General features: G+C 47.6%; 1 protein-coding gene across 4 annotated transcripts; it reads left to right on the plus strand.

Annotated features, from left to right (window-relative positions):
- The first annotated feature begins 3,774 nt into the window (after positions 1–3,774).
- Positions 3,775–8,424, plus strand: LOC119294626. Of its 4 annotated transcripts, XM_037572844.1 has the most exons (5): positions 3,775–3,915; positions 5,471–5,658; positions 5,769–5,973; positions 6,078–7,376; positions 8,022–8,424. In XM_037572844.1, exons 3-4 carry the CDS (start codon positions 5,825–5,827, stop codon positions 7,372–7,374), a joined length of 1,446 nt encoding a protein of 481 aa, XP_037428741.1. In that variant the 5' UTR covers positions 3,775–3,915; positions 5,471–5,658; positions 5,769–5,824; the 3' UTR covers positions 7,375–7,376; positions 8,022–8,424. The 4 variants fall into 4 exon arrangements, with proteins under 4 accessions (XP_037428741.1, XP_037428738.1, XP_037428739.1 ...); XM_037572841.1 differs by having other exon boundaries at positions 5,471–5,973; XM_037572842.1 differs by lacking the exon at positions 3,775–3,915 and adding an exon at positions 3,960–4,633 and having other exon boundaries at positions 5,471–5,973.
- Positions 8,425–15,303: the final 6,879 nt, after the last annotated feature.

The raw sequence follows: 15,303 nt of genomic DNA on the forward strand, positions 1-15,303 counted from the left end.
TTTTCGTCGAACCCGCTCCAACTAAAGTGGGAGAGACAGACACCCGCTAGCCACCTTATGCAACTAGTGCATGTTAGTCGGTGGAACCTGTCTCACGTAAGCGTACGTGTAAGGTCGGTCCGGGCCGCTTCATCCCACAATACCACTGAAGCAAAATAAGACTAGTAGCGGCAAGCAAGTTGACAAGATCTACGCCCACAACAGTTTTGTGTTCTACTCGTGCAATAGAGAACTACGCATAGACCTAGCTCATGATGCCACTGTTGGGGAACGTTGCAGAAAATAAAAATTTTCCTACGGTTTCACCAAGATTCATCTATGAGTTCATCTAGCAACGAGTCATAGGAGTGCATCTACATACCTTTGTAGATCGCGAGCGGAAGCGTTCAAGAGAACGGGGATGATGGAGTCGTACTCGCCGTGATCCAAATCACCGATGACCAAGTGCCGAACGGACAGCACCTCCGTGTTCAACACACGTACGGAGCGGATGACGTCTCCTCCTTCTTGATCTAGCAAGGGGGAAGGAGAGGTTGATGAAGATCCAGGAGCACGACGGCGTGGGGGTGGATGCAGCAGGACTCCGGCAGGGCTTCACCAAGCTACTACGGGAGGAGGAAGAGGTGTAGCAGGGGGAGGGAGGCGCCAAGACTCAGGGTGCGGCTGCCCTCCCTCCCCCCTCCTTTATATAGGCCCCCTGGGGGGGCGCCGGCCCTGGAGATGGGAATCTCCCAAGGGGGCGGCGGCCAGGGGGGTGAGTGCCCCCCAAGGCAAGTGGTGTGCCCCCACCCTTGGGTTTCCAACCCTAGGCGCAGGGGGGGCCAAGGGGGGCGCACCAGCCCACTAGGGGCTGGTTCCCCTCCCACTTCAGCCCACGGGGCCCTCCGGGATAGGTGACCCCACCTGGTGGACCCCCGGGACCCTTCCGGTGGTCCCGTACAATACCGGGTGACCCCGAAACTTTCCCGATGGCCGAAACAACACTTCCTATATATAATTCTTTACCTCCGGACCATTCTGGAACTCCTCGTGACGTTCGGGATCTCATCCGGGACTCCGAACAACATTTAGTTTGCTACATACTCATATTCATACAACCCTAGCGTCACCGAACCTTAAGTGTGTAGACCCTACGGGTTCAGGAGACATGCAAACATGACCGAGACGGCTCTCCGGTCCATAACCAACAGCGGGATCTGGATACCCATGTTGGCTCCCACATACTCCTCGATGATCTCATCGGATGAACCACGATGTCGAGGATTCAAGCAACCCCGTATATTATTCCCTTTGTCAGACGGTATGTTACTTGCCCGAGATTCGATCGTCGGTATCCTAATACCTCGTTCAATCTCGTTGCCGGCAAGTCACTTTACTCGTACCGTAATGCATGATCCCGTGACCAGACACTTGGTCACTTTGAGCTCATTATGATGATGCACTACCGAGTGGGCCCAGTGATACCTCTCTGTAATACGGAGTGACAAATCCCAGTCTCGATCCGTGTCAACCCAACATACACTTTCGGAGATACCTGTAGTGCACCTTTATAGTCACCCAGTTACGTTGTGACGTTTGATACGCCCAAAGCACTCCTACGGTATCCGGGAGTTACACGATCTCATGGTCTAAGGAAAAGATACTTGACATTGGAAAAGCTCTAGCAAAACGAACTACACGATCTTGTGCTATGCTTAGGATTGGGTCTTGTCCATCACATCATTCTCCTAATGATGTGATCCCGTTATCAACGACATCTAATGTCCATAGTCAGGAAACCATGACTATCTGTTGATCAACCAGCTAGTCAACTAGAGGCTTACTAGGGACATATTATGGTCTATGTATTCACACGTGTATTACGATTTCCAGATAATACAATTATAGCATGAATAAAGACAATTATCATGAACAAGGAAATATAATAATAATCCTTTTATTATTACGATTTCCAACACGACGCGGTCTACCCCTCCTGGTTGCTCGCTAACAGCCCGGCGTGGCCCCGCGCACACACGCGTTGGCTCACGCACTCACACACGCACACCTACGCACATACACACCGCGGACTCGGCGCGCCTGACATGTCCGGTGCGCGCCCATAGACGCACCAGCTGCGCCAGGAGCGACACCACAGCTTATTATGCCCAACACTCACGCCCTAAGCCGCAGCTCAGAGCAGCCTGGTGTCCTCGACGTCACCATCGACCGACAGTGCACACTCCGCCGCCGGCGCCTTCTTCCACTGCGGGCAGTCACGTTTGAAGTGACCCCGCTCACCGCACTTGTAGAACCGACCCTTCCTGTTGCCGCCGAAGCCCGACGCCTCGCCGCGCCCCGCCGTCGTCGTCCCGAGCTCCGCCACGCTGTCGCTCCCGCGCCCACCATTGTGCCGTAGTGAACATCAGCTGCTCGCCGCCGTGGTTGCCTCCGTCCTGCCCGCGCCGATGCAGCCTCTCGTCGAAGGCTTTCAGCCGCCCCAACGCGTCCTCAAACGCCATTGTGTCGACGTTGCAGAACTGCTCAATCCCGGCCATCGCCGGGTACAAACGATTCGGCACCGAGTCGAGCAGTTTCTTGACCAGTGTCACGTCCTCCAGGGTCGAGCCCAACGCCGCATAGTGAGCCGCCATGCCACCGAGCCTGCCGGCGAAGTATTCAGGGTCTCGGCGTCCACCATGCGCAGGAGTTCAAACTCCCCGCGCAACTTGCCCAGCCGAGCCGCCCTGACGCGGTCGGCGCCGACGAAACGCGCCTTGAGGCTTGCCCAGTCCTCTGCCGCCGTTTTCTTCGAGGCCACCTGCAGGAGCAGGTTTTACGCGAGCGCGCAGAGCAGGTACACCCTCGTCGGCTTGTCCTTCTTGGCGATCACGGCCGCCGCTGCGTCCTCCGGCACGACCACCGCCTCCCACAGCCCGGTCGCGTCGAGGTTCGCCTCGAACTTGATGGCCCATGTCGTGTAGTTGTCGCCGGTGAGCTGCGGCACCGACTGCGGCAGCGATCCGCCCGCTCCGCCGCCGTACGGGACGATCGACATCGCCGGCGCGCCCTGACCTGAACGTGGCTCTGATGCCAATTGTTTGAACCGCCACTGCGTCACCACAGCTCTCCTCCCCCTCTCGCTCAGCTCACTCCGGCTTGCCGTGGCTCGATCAGAAAAGAGAGGAAGAAGAAGTTCAGAGAAGTGGTGGACAGTGAGATTTTTCCAGCGCGCGAACGCTTCTCTTTCTTCTCGAGCACGAACTCGACTGTGTCAACGAGCTACAGAGGGGAACCAGGGTTTTATGCCCACGAGCACCGGCCTGCCAGGCCTCGCCGTGCACCCACTCGCCTACCCACTCCCCCACGTCCTCCGCGCTCTGGCCGCGTCCACGCACCGCGCCCGAACGCGGTCGACACGGCCTCCCAGCGCGCCCGACACGGTCTACCCCTCCTGGTTGCTCGCTAACAGCCCGGCATGGCCTCGCGCACACACGCGCTGGCTCACGCACTCACACACGCACACCTACGCACACACACACCGCGGACCCGGCACGCCCGACACGTCCGGTGCGTGCCCATACACGCACCAGCCGCGCCAGGAGCGACGCCGCGGCTTATTACGCCCAACATTCATCTCATAACATCGAGTTAGATAAGCCTCAACTAAATTTTGTAATCCAATTAGACGGACAATTCTATGATTTGTACATGTATTACCACCAAGTTGTTACTACACGAGGGTAAAATGGACTTTTTTTCTTGAATTTACTCGGCAGCGCTGGAGTCCATCCACATCACTCCTCGTAGTACACTCTACTCCTCTGCATTCTACCTCCTCCTCCTTTCTTCGTGTTGTATCGCATGCTTGCTACTAGATCCAGTTGAATTGGCGCAACACGATCTGATACAGCGCGCACTTGGCTCCGTTTCCAGGTAATTTACTTCTGTTGGCTTACAATGTGTCAATGTCCCTCTTCTCTAGCTGCCTGGCTGCTTTTCTAGTTGCATCGCGAGCCCCCGCGTCTCTCCTTTCTCCAGGGCGCACACGGGGCGGCGGCGCGGACGCCCAGCCAATAAGCCTCCTCCCTCCTCCCTCCTCCGCCCTCTCGCCGTCGCCGGCAGCCTCCGGCGGCGGCGGGATCCCCTATGGTGTGGTCTCTCGCGAGCCGGGGTGCTCGCGGCGGGCGGGTGGTGGATCTGGTCCTCGGTGGCTCTGCGTGGGTGGATATGGTGATGCTGTGATGGGGCTCGAGCGGTTTTGGTTGCGAGGGCACCTTTGTCCCGTGGCTTGGTTGCCGCAGTGCCGGGGCTGAGCTCCACCTTAGGACGGTTGCGGCTACCGAGAGGAGGCTATGCGTTGCGCCTAGGATCTGGGGAAGCTGCGGCAGGCAGGTGGACTGGCTGGATGGACTTCTTTCGGCTGGGGATGTTCAGAGTGAAGCCGGAGGAAACCTCGACCATGGCTGGGGCCAACGACGGCAACGTCCGTGCTCTTGGCGCGGAGTGGCTGAGGTTCTGGCATGGGTTTTTTCGTGTTTCCTCGCTGTCTCTATGGTGAGGATTGGGTCGATGTTCGGCTTCGGTGAAGTCGGAGTTGCTTGATTCGAGTTTAGGGATTGCGATGATGCCTGGAGTGATGAAGATGACACCGGTGCGCGATCTTGACGAGGCCCTCTATGTTGAGTTGTGTGTGGGGTATTATGTGAGTGCCGCTGAGTGTTTGTGACGGTTTTCGCCCGGTCTTCCGTTAATTAATTTAGCAATTCTCTTCTGTTTAATCAATCGATGAGGCAAATCTTTTGTCTCCGTTTTAAAAAAAAAAGATATATACTCCCTCCGTTCGGAATTACTTGTTGCGGAAATGAATGTATCTAGACTTATTTTAGTTCTAGATGCATCAATTTCCGAGACAAGTAATTCCAAACTGAGGGAGTTGGTGGGAAGGTTAAAATAGGAACAATAAACATGCTCTAGTTTTCCAGCTCCTACAGCACCAGGTTACTAATATCATTACTAGTATTGCAGTCGGGACCAAAGCAAGAGGGTACTCCTCTCGCCTACCTAGTCCTAGTTTATGTTAAATAATTACCTGTGCTGTACTTAGCTTAGCTAGGAAGTAGTTGACCTGACTTGGAGTCAAGTCAACTGTAGGAGACTTGCCGTGTTGTACCCCTGTACATACGCGTCTTCATTCCTTGAATTAGCTTCTATGTATATGTAGAAAGAGCATGAGCTTATAAATAGAGAGAGTCAACTACCAAAGCATCTTGTGTCCAGTGAGTAGTTCAAGCTCTAGTAGCTGACAGTTTACAGTCTTCACTCTCTTCTAGGCTCCGACAGCCGATGCTTCTCTGGTAGGCCATTTGTGTTGATTTCTTCCCTGGAGATAGTGTGGAAGCAGATCTTATTGATAGCATCTTCTCTGCAATCTGTTTCTAGTTCTTCCTTCAACTCGCATTTACCGCTGAATTATTTGTCTTCACTGCAGGTCTTGGCTTCTTTTGGTTCGAGGCTTTAAATCATGCATCTACCGCCGAATTTTTTGGATCTCCCGCCGTACCCAGGGTGACATCCGGTTCCTTCAGAAAGAGCCTACCTTCAACAAAACATGGGACTAGCTTCAACAAGCGGATTCTTGCAGGAATACACTTTCCCAACAAAAGCGGCTGCTCCTTGGTCACCTAAGCGTTTTATTACTTTTTCTAAAACTCCTCAGCCTCTTCACACCCACCCACCCACCCCTGTGGAAGACAATGTTGAGTCTACTTTCCCTTTTGAGATGGCAGGTCTTTGTGATACTTCTAGTGCTGATACCTCTAGTGACAGCCCCTGGCTAAGGCCAATGGTACATGTCCCAGCTGACGACATTGAGGAAAAGAAGGTGCAAATCAGAAGAGAAGCTGTGAAAAAGAAGATCAAACTCAGAAGAAAAGCAAAAAAACGTGCGCATAAAGACAAGTCCTCTGCCAGTGAAGACTCGCCCTTCCTCCAGTTTGTGCTACATAACTCATCTATATCTTGCTCCTTGCTCTATTCCGCAACATGTATTGTGATGTTTAATTAAGTTAATATACTCTGTTATCTTGAAAAAACAGGGGCGATGACTTCTATGACAGCGACTACTATTTAGGGTCAGAAGACGATGTAACGATTTATGTGCATCCCTTCGAGAAAAGAGCAAGAGAGTTTGAGGCTGATTTCCAAAATATGGCAATGAAGATCCATTGGTTCCCGACAAGTGTAGGTGTTGCAAAACAGTATGTCAAGCCGATGGTAGTGGCCATTGGCCCTTACCACCGCAACTTAGAGCACCTCCAGGAAATGGATCAGCTGAAGGACTGTGCTGTCTACCACTTCATCCTGGACTCGCGACACTCGCTCAGGGACATCTATCAGGCGGTTTTTACTGTGGCAGGCACTGCCCGAAACCTCTACTCAGAAGAGGGTCCGAAAATGGATGACTCAGCCTTTGTGAATATGTTGGTACGTGACGCTTGCTTCTTACTGCAGTATATTCGTGTACATACTACTCCTCATGAGATGGATGCGTCATTTGCTTGCTGTCTCATTGCACAACAAGCTTGCATCAACATTGACATAATGTTGCTAGAAAACCAGCTCCCATGGTTGGTGGTCAAGACCCTGATGAGCTTCATGCCTGTGGCCGTGGAGGAGTTCTGTGCTCGCATGTGTGGTTATTTTCAGATCCGCAAGGATCTTAAGTGCAAACCATTTGTCATGGATGATAGCTACGGACCGCCACATCTCCTTGCGATTCTCCGTTCATGTGCAATTGGAAGAATCCATGGTGGACTGCCCTTACCACCAGTTGGGCTTGAGTCAATGTCAACCATACCTAGCGCCGTCGAGCTTGAAGAAATTGGCATCAAGCTCAAAGCAAGCAAGACAGCCAAGTTCATGGACATGGGCGTCATGAAGAAAACCCTCTGCAGCAAGCTCTACCTGCCGCCACTATCTCTGGACAAAACAAGGGCATGCTGGCTCGCCAACATGGTGGCATTTGAGGTATGCACGTCCAGCTTTAGGATAGAGGATGAAAACATTGCTGTCAGCTCGTACCTCTGCGTCCTTGCGATGCTCATGAGTCGGGAGGAGGATGTGCAAGAGCTCCGAAAAAAGCGTCTCCTACAAGGAGAACTCAGCAATAGGGAGACACTGGAATTTTTCAAAAGCCTTACCATGTACCTGTACGGCGGCCCCCTCTACTATCACATCATGGCAGACATTGAGAGCTACAAGGTCAATAGGTGGATGTGGATCAAGGTGCATGAATTTGTTTACAAAAACATCAAAACGATCATCGCGGTGTTCTCAGTGGTTGGTGTACTTGCAGGCATCTTCAAGACTCTCATGTCTCTCCATCTACACTAAAAGTATGTTTGCTGCTCGTATTAATCATTTACAGTTAATTAATAGATAATTTTGTGTTCCTTTTGTCTCTGTAGCTACGCTTGTTGTGTTGGGTATCTTCCTGTTTACAAGGATAGCCAAATGTGTGTAATAGGTGCTAGTAGGTTTTTGCACTGTACTACTATATCAATCTTGAAATAAAATGGAGTGGGTTTTCCATTAGGGCGTCGAACTAGTATCCTCCTTTCCCACCTCTATTGTTTTTCTTACTAGGCACCTTGGCAAGGCCTCTCATTATAAGGCGGGCCTTTGCTTCTGTTTTACTTACAATACAGTTGCATCGTTGTCTTTTACACTTAAAAAACAATACACCCATTCAACGAAAGTAAGTATGTATCCATTTTTGGTTATATTGTCTGATGCACACTTACATACACATGCTTATATATATTCTCTCGTGCACATGCATCACATGGTTTGTTATAGTTGTGGGATGATGTTAGTATATGATTGATTCCTTATGCTATTTTAGTAATGTGAAATTACTTGCGTACCAGGGTAATATTCAATGTGTTTACCTCTGGTCATATGTAGGACACTTGTCTTCTTAACTAATCCATTTAATATCTGGATGCCTCCTGACCGTTCCTCTCTCCTCTCTGAAACAGAAATGCCATGTGAAGAAGGATATGAGGAAGTTTATGGATGGTCAGTGAAAGTTTGGGCTGACAGTCAAGAAAGAACGGACAGCTGCATTTCAGCAGTAGCAGCAGTTATAACTGTGTTCACTAGAACCTGGGCTTCCTATCCCTATGTTATCATGACTGTTCCCGACCGAGATCTTTGTTTCCTGATGAAGATGACTCGATCCCTATTTGTTTACTACTACTAGTTATGATCTTGCATGATCTACTTGTGTCAGTGTTGTGGTTGTTCCCGTTGCTCTGCATGCTCCCTATTGTATTTACAGAATCGGAATTCTTATTCACCATTGCTGATAGGCCGTAGTTTGTCTACTCCACCTCAAATTCTTGAATGCATCTGTGCTGGTCCGGCAAGGACTCGATACCAGTCCTCATATAGGCTCTCGTAAGTGGATGAACAAGCAGCAAGTGTTTTTTCTGAAAAGGAGCAGCCCGGCCTCTGCATCACATGCACATGGCCTCTTTATTTTTTTTTTTTGATAGAGGAATACATTAATATCATGTACTCCCCCGTCTCAAAATAAGTGTCTCAACTTTGTACTAACTTTGGTGCAAAGTTATACTAAAGTTGAGACACTTATTTTAGGATGGAGAGAGTATATACTAATTACCCTCAGCCTCTACATAAACAAGATGTCTAAAGATATCATGGATACACAGCCAAAAAAGAAAAAAAAAAGAAAAAGAGAAAAAAAAGACCCTGCCACGACGATTAATCAACAGCAGCAGCACTTTAACCACCACTAAAGACAACATCCGGACTCCAAAAAAGTTCGTCAAGCAACGGCTTCAAGAAGGAAACAATGCAAGACCTTCGGGTTTCACCCTGAAAATCCCGGCTTGGTACTCGAGAAGCACCATCAACAATGAAGTCTTCCAGTGCAACCACCCTCACTTGCGGAGGTCGCTACTACAAGTCGTCAGCCACCGGGCTCACAGGAACTCATGTTCGGTATGGACGGGAACATCGTCGTACAAGCCATATCTGAGCAACAACCCTGTAAAGCAAAGTCTTCATCGCATCCAAGCCCTCGCCTCTACTATTACTGTATGGTCCTCCAACCGTAGCCACCGTGACATTCTCCGTCTATGTCAATACCATGGAAATCTCAGCGCAGACATGTCCTATGGTGCCGACAGAAAGCTCTGCATTGCACACCCTTGAAGCTGCTTAGGCTAATGTTGCGAGCGCACACGCCCGGCCCCCATCCAATCGGGAAGTCCAAGGAGCGCCATATGCGTCTGTCCTTGTATTTTTCCAAAAGAGTAGTTCGAAACTCGTCGGTGGCCTGATCGAGGACCGACGCAGGCAGATCGGTGACTTCACACGAAGACCACTAGGGTCACCGCATGGCCGATATACTCCCTCCGTTCGGAATTACTTGTCTCGGAAATGGATGTATCTAGAACGAAAATACATCTAGATACATCCATTTCTACGACAAGTAATTCTGAACGGAGGGAGTATTTCGCAAGCCACGGGATCTTGAGATCCACCACAACTCGTTGCCCACCCCCAGCGGAGAGGAGGCCGCCGCAGCCATGCCCCAGCGTCGTCGTGTTACGGGTGTAGCAACACGCCCAGGAGGAGGTCCACGTGGTCCCACTCCTCATTTACGACGGGGCAGCTGTGCGAGAGCCATGGCCCGTTGCCGCCGCCACCCGTGTGTACCATCTAGACGTGATCCCGCCGAGCCGCCCACTGTCCCCGTCGCCCCGCAGCACAGTCGCTAGAGAAGCCGCCGCGTCGCATGGGCATTGCCTGGCACATCTTCGACGGGAGTACGGAGGAAGGAGAAGGCGCGAGCGGAGGCTCGAGGAGGGTGACGAGGGGCACTCCGGTGCAGCCCGGCGCGGTTACACAGGGGTGGTGTTTTTCAAGGGTGTGTTTGGTAGCATTCCCAATCTAGCATGGTTGTTTTCCTATGATACATGTTCAGTGTAGACATGCTGAGTGCATGCATTTGTTGTTGTTTGGTAGCGGTATATATGCTGAGACATGCTAAGATGAGACTCTGTTTGGCAGGCAGCTTACATCTGTTTAGACATGTTATTTGGTACCGTAGCAATTGGTATTTTCAAATAAGTATTTTTTTTGAAACATGATTTTTTTTAAAAATAAACATTTCTTGAAATTCTAAAGTTTTTTAAATTTAAACAATTTCTGAAAGTTTGATATTTTTAAAATTTAAAGAAAATTTGAAAATCTGAACTTTTTTGAAAAAACATTTTTTTCAAAAACCCAACTTTTTTCAAAACTTAAAAAAATAATAATATTCTGAACATTTTTTAAAATCTTAACAAATTTTGAAAATCTGGATATTTTTTGAAAGTTTGAACAATTATTGGTATTCTAAAAATTAAATTATTTTTTAAAAATTTTGAACATTTTTTCAAACACGCCCTAAAGGGTTTGCCTAAACCCTGCTGCAGTTAAGAAGGAGACGTCCTGTGGCCTCTTTATTACTTTATTAAAAACAAGTAGGTTGACCTGCGTCATTTGCGTGACTAGATTTCTTATATTTTATTATTTGGTATAGTTAATAGTCGGTGCTTACTTCAGTTTTATCTTTAGCTACTTGGCGACTTCAATTAAAATATTCATATATTAATTGCATTATATATATCGCATACACTCATCCCTATGAACGCACACATGCATACTATACCCTACTCCTATGAGCACCCTCGAGAAAGGGAGCCGGAATATCATCTTGAGGTTTATGAAGTCAGCGTAGGCGTCTCGTCGTCGAAATGAACGTCATCTCCCACTGAAAGCGCATCGTCGGAAATTCTGAAATAAATCCAGGAATAGTGCGAGCTCCAGGACTTGAACCCTGGTGGGTTGGGAATGCCACTGTTGCTCTAACCATCCAATCACAGGTTGGTTCGCAAATTTTGTTTTGCGGGGTTCACAATTTTTTATTAAAATAGCCATGTAAAACTTTATGAGAAATTTTGTAGAACGAATAACAAATAACATTAATACCCGTATCAATTCAGCGTTGTATATCCATATACATTTGGCTAAGCCTTTTTTCCTGGCTTTCTCCTGGTGTACTTTATTCTTCCTATAAATGTTTCCATGTCTTTTTCTTGTCAACTTTTATATATTACTCAAACTGACGTGATATACTGATTCAAATTTTTGTTGATGTTAGGCGTGAGAAGTACTCCCTCCATCCAAAAATACTTACAGAAAAAATGAATAAAAATGGATGTATCTAAAACTAAAATACATCTAGAGACATCCATTTCTTTGACAAGTATTTCCGGACGAAGGAAGTATATATTTATACGTACGCCTTAACTGGGCCGCCCGATAACCCAGCTGGACCTTCACATATGGCCTGACCACCCAATTGCGCCATCCTGGTTTGCTAGGTTATTCTTCTTGGGTGAGTAATAATACCATGACTCAACTTTGTACTAAAGTTAGTACAAAGTTGAGTCATCTATTTTGGAACGGAGGGAGTATTAGATACTACCTCTATATCATTAAACTGCAAAAACATTATATATTTTGATACGGAGAGAGTATATCGTAACGACGTAACATGAAACAACAACTCCAAGTGTGAACCTCCATTTGTGTGGAACAAATGAGGGGTGTCCGGTTTACCATGGCACCCCCCATTTGTCTACCAGACATGTCTATTTGTCAACTGTTCTGTCAGTTTTTATTTTTTTAAGCCCCAACCACAGAACAATAGTTCTACAGTATTTTCTATTAATAATAAATAAATTACAATTTACAAAAGACCCACAAGAGGGTCTGAAGAAGGCAGGAAGAAAAACTATCATATGCCTGTTTTAGGAATAAAGATCATCACTTTACAGGTTATTTTCTATCCACTATGAGAAACTAGCAGTATGCTTATTCTTAATCTTGTGTTTAAGGAGAATGTCTTGCTTGCGCTAATATCTCCATGCTTGCAAGGTTGGTTGTTGTCCACGTAAAACTTTTCCATTTCTCTGAATCCGGATGTTCCAGCAGCCCAAAATGATAATCTCTGCTGCAAATTGTTTGGGTATGTGCTTGATGGCAAGAATGGTGTCCTCATATATAGAGGTGCCTCTTTGTCTATTTGGAATCAGGGAGTTCCAGCAGTCTTGTGCAAAATTACAGTCCCAAAGTAAATGCATGGTGGTTTCCTCAGCCTTTTGATTCCAGACTGGACAATGTGGATCATCTAGGTGCATCCCTTTCCTCTGAAGAAGTGCTCTGGTATTAATTCTGCAATGTGCCACTAGCCAGATTTTTTTGTGTGTGTTTTAGTCTGCTAGAGCTCTTCCATATCAAGTTGAAAATAGGATGTTCATCCTTTCGTTCAAGCAACAGATGGTACATATGGATAGCTGAGTATTTGCCTTTTTTACCCTGGATTGCCCAAGTATCCTTAGTGTCGGGTTGCACTTCAAGGTTAAAAGCTTGAAGCTGTTGAAATTGACCATAGGCTTGCACTGACATTGGGAGGTTGAAGTTTTCAGACCAATTTTGAACTTCCAAAAAGTTTTGCATAGATTGATTTTCATTATTGGCGTTGTCCGTCCGTCTGCCGCCATTAAGCAGGCTCGCCGGCCGAGACTCTCACTCCGGCGTCGCGCATTGACGCACCCGGACGCCTCGCCTCACCGGAATCCGCTATATAAAGGTAGCCACACCCGGATAACTCCACACCACAACACAAACCCCTCCACATCCTCCCTTGCACTGCATCCGTCATGACCGCCAGCGGGAAAGCATTGTGAGACAATCTATTGCCGTACATGAAGCATGCGGTGGCTGCCCTTGTCGCCGCTTGGCATAGCCACCGTGCCAGGCGGATCGAGCCGACTTGCTGGCCATATCGCCCGAGGTCTTTGACGAGAGGACAACACCACGATGGAGACGGGCTCCGACGACTCCGCCTCGGCTCCCCTTGTGCACTCCGGCTTCATACACATGCTTCATTATTTCTCACATTTTTATTTCTATTGGTCGTGCTTCCTTTGCTTCATACACATGCTTCTTTTGTATAAATGGTTTATTGCACACAACAATATACATGCTTCCTTTACCCGTCATATTTCTATGGTCCTCGTTGTTTGTCTTGATATATATACTCCATGTGCTATCACTATCAATCTGGCTTCTTTTATTTTTCTTATGTGTTGCACATAGTCTTGCGTTGTCATTGATTTCAACATTTTTCCACATAATGTCACCATTTCTCACATATGTTTCCATGGTTTTCCAGTTGCATTCCGCCTCCGTTCTTGAGCACGAGCTTCCTCCATTTCTCATGTATCCGATGTACTTACAATAACATGGTTTATATTGTCCACATATTCATTGTATGCAATTATGCTTCACTGTTTATTTACATGTGTACCAAAGGTGGTGAAATTTTGCATTAACCACTACCAATGTGTGATTCTTATTGTATAAACATTTTCCTTAACCACACGTACCTCAACCACCGTCAGCATATCTTCTTCTAATGAACTTTTATTTTACTAACATGTTGCCAATACATTTCCATTGCAAGTGTGTGCTTCTTTGTTTTCCATTTGTTTTGTTTTGTTTATAGACATTTTTCTGCACCCGACTTTAGCCATGATCATCCCATTTGGTATCGACTGGGCGGAAGAGAAAGTTGTATCGTTGTAGATAGTGTTATATATTTTTTCTTAAATAAAAGAGCTACAAATTGTTTTTTTTTGCATGGCATACCAAGTGGATTTGTTCCAATTCTTCATGGTGATTGTTGCGCTTCCACGCGTGTTTTTTCACCAGTAATATGTTCAATCACACCAGAAATTGATGCTTTTATGGAATTACAGTTGTGGTCATAATACAGAAAGTGTTTACTATTATGCGAAGATTTTGTTTCAGAAAAAATGTTTATTCTCACGCGAACAGTGTGTTCCAAAACATTAGAAAATTGTGCTTCAAGTACCCTCAGTATTTTCACTAAGCTTGTAATAACACGTATGGCTCTGTGTTTAATTACTTAGGCTTGCCACACTGTGGCAAGCTAGCCAAATTGTGCGAAAAAGTAAAATATGTTCCTGAATTCACATTTGAAGTTTGAAGAGGAGAAAAATATTAATATACATAAAGTAGATAAGTTGATGAAGCTACGTTGCATTGTTCCACGCATCCAAAATAAATAGGAGGGCACATATCAATATAGATTAAACAAGTACAAGTTAACACCTGAACTTGTGAGTAATCCCTTTGTATGGAACATCAAAGGTGAAAAACAACAGCGAAAACTAGAGCCGCGGTATCAGAAAAAAATATGTGCATAGCTCAGCTCTGTTTTTTTAGAACATAGACGCTAGGGGCGCCCGGCTTTAAAGTAATAAAGCCCACAACAGAGTCAGCGTACCACAGAGGTCCAAACTTACACGAGCACGGAGGGTCAGGCCGTACCAGACACAGAGAGTTAAAGTTTTGCGGCCAAAAGATATCGAGCACGGGGAAATACATGGCACGAGGCCAAATCTTGAGCGCGTAGGCTCGCAAACACAACCAAAAGGGCCACTTCAAGGCGGGGAAGTGGCGGATGGCTCCCTAGCCAAAACGTACATCTGACGCAGATGGTCTTGAGCTTGCTTCATCTTCTCAGAATCCTTGCACCTCGCCAACGAACTCCACTGCTGCAGGAATATATTGCATTTGTAGATTACGTTAGCCGGATGAGTCGGGAAGATCCTCTCGATCGCTAGTTTGTTCCTAGTAAGCCAAAGAGCCCAGAATAGGGCCCCTACACAACTCCACAGCACGTGCCTGTTACTCCCCTGGACAGAGTCGAGGATGGACCTAAGATCATTAGCCGATCTAGGGTCCCAAGTAACACCAGCCGCATTTCGGACCACGCTCCAAGCGAAGCGGGCCAGCGGGCACCTAAAGAAAACGTGATTCGCGTCCTCTGTAACGTTACAGATCGCACAAGAGCCGGTCGCCGGGCCTTGGCATTTGGCCACATTTTCAGAGGTGGGCAGTCTGTTCCTGAACAGCTGCCAGAAGAACACCTTGATTTTGAGAGGAAGGTGCGCCTTCCACCACCCATTGGGCACCTGAAAGGGTGAGGCTTGGCAAAGTTTTCGGTAAAGGGATTTGACCGAGAACTTTCTGGATGAGGTGAGAGCCCAGGTCACCGAGTCCGCGGACGTGGACAACTCCAGTGGGCTGATTAGCTCGAGCAGCATCGCTAGGTGCACTTTCTCCTGCCCGTTGAGTTCGCGGCGGAAGTGG

This window comes from Triticum dicoccoides, chromosome 4B (genome assembly GCF_002162155.2).
Source record: "Triticum dicoccoides isolate Atlit2015 ecotype Zavitan chromosome 4B, WEW_v2.0, whole genome shotgun sequence".
NCBI lineage: Eukaryota > Viridiplantae > Streptophyta > Magnoliopsida > Poales > Poaceae > Triticum > Triticum dicoccoides.